The 4,847-nt window shown below is 42.3% G+C and overlaps 1 protein-coding gene across 1 annotated transcript in view; it reads left to right on the top strand.

Moving 5' to 3' along the window:
- HAUS6 (HAUS augmin like complex subunit 6) overlaps positions 1-4,847 on the top strand; it is a 52,327-nt gene that overhangs the window by 26,535 nt on the left and 20,945 nt on the right. Inside the window, 1 exon segment of the mRNA XM_017890090.1 lies at positions 1,185-1,287. Coding sequence (XP_017745579.1) covers positions 1,185-1,287 — 103 coding nt within the window.

The raw sequence follows: 4,847 nt of genomic DNA, 5'->3' as shown, positions 1-4,847 counted from the left end.
ATCAAAAAAAAAAAAAAAAAAAATGGCAGTTTGTGAATTTATTGTGTTACGAATGACCTAGAAATATTGTATGTATGTCATCTTTGCATTTGAGTCTGAAGTTTCTATGTTATGGTTTCTGTAATTTTTCTAAATATATATATAATATAATATCCATAAGTTGCTGTTGTCATTTACAGTTAATATTTTTAGATTCGAAGGATTGTATTAAAAAGAAAACAATTATTATTATTATTTTTTGCGATGGAGTCTTGCTGTGTTGCCCAGGCTGGAGTGCAGTGGCATGATCGCAGCTCACTGCAATCTCTGCTTCCCAGGTTCAAGTGGTTCTACTGCCTCAGCCTCCCAAGTAGCTGGGACTAAAGGTGCCCGCCACCATGCTTGGCTAATTTTTTTATTTTCAGTAGAGATGGGGTTTCACCATGTTGGTCAGGCTGGTCTTGAATACCTGACTTCAGGTGATCCACCCACCTCTGCCTCCTAAAGTGCTGGGATTACAGGCGTGAGCCACTGTGCCCAGCCAGAAAGCAAGACTCCTCCTGAATGGCGGGAACCCGGGAGGCGGAGCTTGCAGTGAGCCGAGGTCGCGCCACTGCACTCCAGCCTGGGCAACAGAGCGAGACTCTGTCTCAAAAAAAAAAAAGAGTCCTCTTGATGTGAAGTACTGTGATGTTTGAGAAATTCAAGGACTAAGTAATCCCCCTTGCTCCTAATGTTGTACTTTGCTTTAAAGATAGTTATAGGGCTGGGCGTGGTGGCTCACACATGTCATCCCATTGTTTTGGGAGGCTGAGGCAGGAGGATCATTTGAGGCCAGGAATTGGAGACCAGCCTCGACAACATAGTGAGACCCCTTCTCTACCAAAAAAAAAAAACCCCAAAACTGGGTGTTGTGGTATGTCCTTGTAGGCCTAGCTACTTGAGAGGCTGAGGTGGGAGGACTGCTTAAGCCCAGGAGTTTTGAGGCTGCAGTGAGCTATGGTAATGTCATTGCACTTTAGCTTGGATGAGGGAGTGAGACCCTATCTTTAAGAAAATAAACAAATAAAATAATTATCTGATACATGGTTGGTAATTCTGTTTTTCTTAGGGAGAAAATAATCTATTCGTAGATTAACTCAGCATTGTTATCGTAGTAGTTAGCAAATATGTTTACTTCAAAATTGTGAATTTTCTGTTTTAAGTCTGTAGATCTTTTACCACCAATGTCTCCCCTTTCGTTTGATCCTGCCTCAGAAGAAGTATATGCAAAGAGTATTCTTTGTCAGTATCCTGCTTCACTTCCAGGTTGGTTGTTTATTTGTTTTTCTCTTTGAAACCTCCTTCCTGTCATTCTTTTTCATTATTATAATAGTTCTTTATATTCCTTGTTTTTTTCCTCCATTTTTTAAATTGTGGTGAAATGCATGTAACCTAAGATTCACAGTTTCAGTTATTGCAAAGTATGTAACTCAGTGGCATTTAGTACATTTACAGTGTTGTGCAGTCATCATCACTATCTAGTTTCTGAACTTTTTCTTTGATTTTTTTTGAGACAGGGTCTCACTCTGTTGCCCAAGCTGGAGTGCAGTGGCACAATCTCAGCTCACTGTAGCCTTGACTACCTCAGGCTCAAGTGATTCTCCCACCTCAGCCTCTCACATAGCTGGGACTGGAGGTGTACACCACCACACCTGGCTAATTTTTGTAATTTTTTTTTTGTAGAAATGGGATTTCACTGTATTGCCCAGGCTGGTCTTGAACTCCTGGGCTCAAATGATTGACCTGTCTCAGCCTCCCAAAGTGCTGGGATTACAGGTGTGAGCCACTGAGCCCCAGCCGCCAGAATATTTTCATCATCTCAAAAAAACTCTCTAACCCATTAACCAGTCACTTCCATTTTCGCCGCTAGTCCCTGGCAGCCAGTAATGTACTTTTTTTTTTTTTCTGAGATGGAGTCTTGCTCTGTTGCCCAGGCTGGAGTGCAGTGGTGCAATCTCAGCTCATTGCAACCTCCATCTTGGGTTCAAGCAATTAATGCTCTTGCCTCAGCATCCTGAGTAGCTGGTATCACAGGTATGTGCCACCACACCTGGCTAATTTTTTTTTTTTTTTTTTGTATTTTTGGTAGAGTCTGTGTTTTACCATGTTGGTCAGGCTGGTCTTGAGCTCTTGACCTCAAATGATCCGCCCGTCTCGGCCTCCCAAAGTGCTGGGATTATAGGTGTGAGCCACTGCACCCAACCCATTAATGTACTTCTTATCTCTATGGATTTGCCTGTTCTGGATATTTCATATAAATGAAGTCATATAATATGAGGCCTTTTGTTTCTGGCTTCTTTCACTTGCATTGTTTTTAACTTTGCGCAATGTTTTCTCGAACTGATTCCAAGCAATTCTCCTTCCTTGGCCTCCCGAAATGCTGGGATTATAGGTGTGAGGCACCACATGTACAGTATTTTCAAGTTTTTTACATCTTGTAGCATGTATCAGCCTTCAATTTTTAAAAATCAGATTCGTTGAGTTAGAATTCACATATCATACAGTTCATTCATTGAAAATGTATGATTTGTTTTTTTCTAAATTCACAAATATGCGCAACCATCATCACAATTGTAAACGTTTTCATCACCTGAAAAAGAAACCTCATACCCTTTAGCTATTACCCCCCAATCCCCCTTCATTTCTCCAGTTCAAAGCAATTACGAAGATATTTTCTGTCTCCAGATTTCCCTGTTCTGGATTTTCATATGGATGGAATCATATCATACATAGACTTTTGTGACTGACTTCTTTCACTTAGCATAGCGTTTTCGAAGTTCATCTAAGTTGTAGCATGTATCAGTCAGTACTGCATTCCTTTTTTATGAATATATGCCATTGTATGCCTCTACCACATTTTGTTTATCCATTCGTCTGTTGATGGACATTTGGGTTGTTTTCACCTTTTGGCTATTATGAGTATTGCTTCTATAAACATTCCGTACAGGTTTTTTTTTTTTTTTTTTTTTTTGAGATGGAGTCTTGCTCTGTCGCCCGGGCTGGAGTGCAGTGGCCGGATCTCAGCTCACTGCAAGTTTCGCCTCCTGGGTTTACGCCATTCTCCTGCCTCAGCCTCCGGAGTAGCTGGGACTACAGGCGCCCGCCACTTCGCCCGGCTAGTTTTTTGTATTTTAGTAGAGACGGGGTTTCACCATGTTAGCCAGGATGGTCTCGATCTCCTGACCTCGTGATCCACCCGTCTCGGCCTCCCAAAGTGCTGGGATTACAGGCTTGAGCCACTGTGCCCGGCCCCGTACAGGTTTTTTGTGGAAGCTCACAATTTTTTTTTAACATGAAAGAATAGTACGATAATTAACCTGTGTTAATTAGCACATGTGTACAAGACAATTAGGTTCAGTAAATAGAGGACAGATAAGGAATGAATGAATAAAAAACAAATTATACAGCCAAATTGGAGCAGGTAATAGTTGTAGGCTGTAGTTCACTCAGGCGAAAGGTCATGACAGCAGTTAGCACAGGACTTAATCACTGGGATAGGTAATTGGTTTGAGAGTCAGGTGTATTTGGAGAGGACACTGGTTGGGAAAGATTATAGACCAGAGAGCAAGGCTCAGTTTAGGTGCAACCAGAAGAGAAGACATAGAAAAGTCTGCATGGGGCTGGGCATAGTGGCTCACACCTGTAATCCCAGCACTTTGAGAAGCTGAGGGTGGAAGATTGCTCAAGCCCAGGAGTTCGAGACCAGCCTGGACAACATAGTGAGACCCAGTCTCTACAAAAAATGAAAAATTAGCTAGGCATGGTGGTGTGTGTCTGTAGTCCTAGCTATTTAGGAGGCTGAGGTAGGAGGATCATTTGAGCCCAGAAGTTCAAGGCTGCTATTACTGCTCCACTGCACAATGCTCTAGCCTGGACAACAGAATAAGACCCCCTCTCTCTCTTTCTCTTTTTCTTAAATTTTTTTGTTTTTTTTTTGAGACAGAATCTCACTCTGTCGTCCAGGTTGGAGTGCCGTGGTGCGATCTTGGCTCACTGCAACGTTCGCCTTCCAGGTTCTAGCAATTCTCCTGCCTTAGCCTCCCCAGTAGCTGAGATTACAGGCACATGCCGCCACGCCCAGCTAATTTTTTGTATTTTAGTAGAGATCGGGTTTCACCTTTTTGCCCAGGCTGGTCTCAAACTCCTGAGCTCAGGCAATCTGCCTGCCTAGACTCCCAAAGTGCTGGGATTATAGGTGTGAGCCACCGCACTTGGCCCTTTTTCTTAAATTTTAACTTAAAAATTTTTTTTAAATTAAAATTAGTGTTATCCATTCTCGGGGCCATGTTAATCTCTGTATTGTTCCAATTTTAATATATGTGCAGCTGAAGTGAGCATGAGACCCTTTCTCTTAAAAAAAATAAAAGGCTGCGTGGTTTGATAAATGAAGAGGAGCTTCAGATAGAGCATTCTGGTTCCATGGTGGCTGTGGACAGTCCTTAATTATGGTAGAATTCTTTTGATAGCTCTTGGCTTTGTTTTAACTCTTTTATTTTATTTTTTATTTTGAATTATTTCTCTCTCTCTCTCTCTCTCTTTTTTTTTTTTTTCAAATCCACTAGCCAACAGAGCTCTTGGCATTGTGTTGTGTTTTCATTTCAGTTGGGAAAAGGCTTTTGCACTCTCACCAGGGTTACTTTACCCCTTCAAATCTATGAAATTCTCATGTCCAGGCCGGGCGTGGTGGCTCAAGCCTGTAATCCCAGCACTTTGGGAGGCCGAGACGGGCGGATCACGAGGTCAGGAGATCGAGACCATCCTGGCTAACACCGTGAAACCCCGTCTCTACTAAAAAATACAAAAAACTAGCCGGGCGAGGTGGCGGG

This window comes from Rhinopithecus bieti, unplaced genomic scaffold, assembly GCF_001698545.2.
Source record: "Rhinopithecus bieti isolate Rb0 unplaced genomic scaffold, ASM169854v2 scaffold_17667, whole genome shotgun sequence".
NCBI lineage: Eukaryota > Metazoa > Chordata > Mammalia > Primates > Cercopithecidae > Rhinopithecus > Rhinopithecus bieti.
Note: the sequence above shows the minus strand (reverse complement) of the source record. Positions and strands in the feature narration are given on the sequence as shown.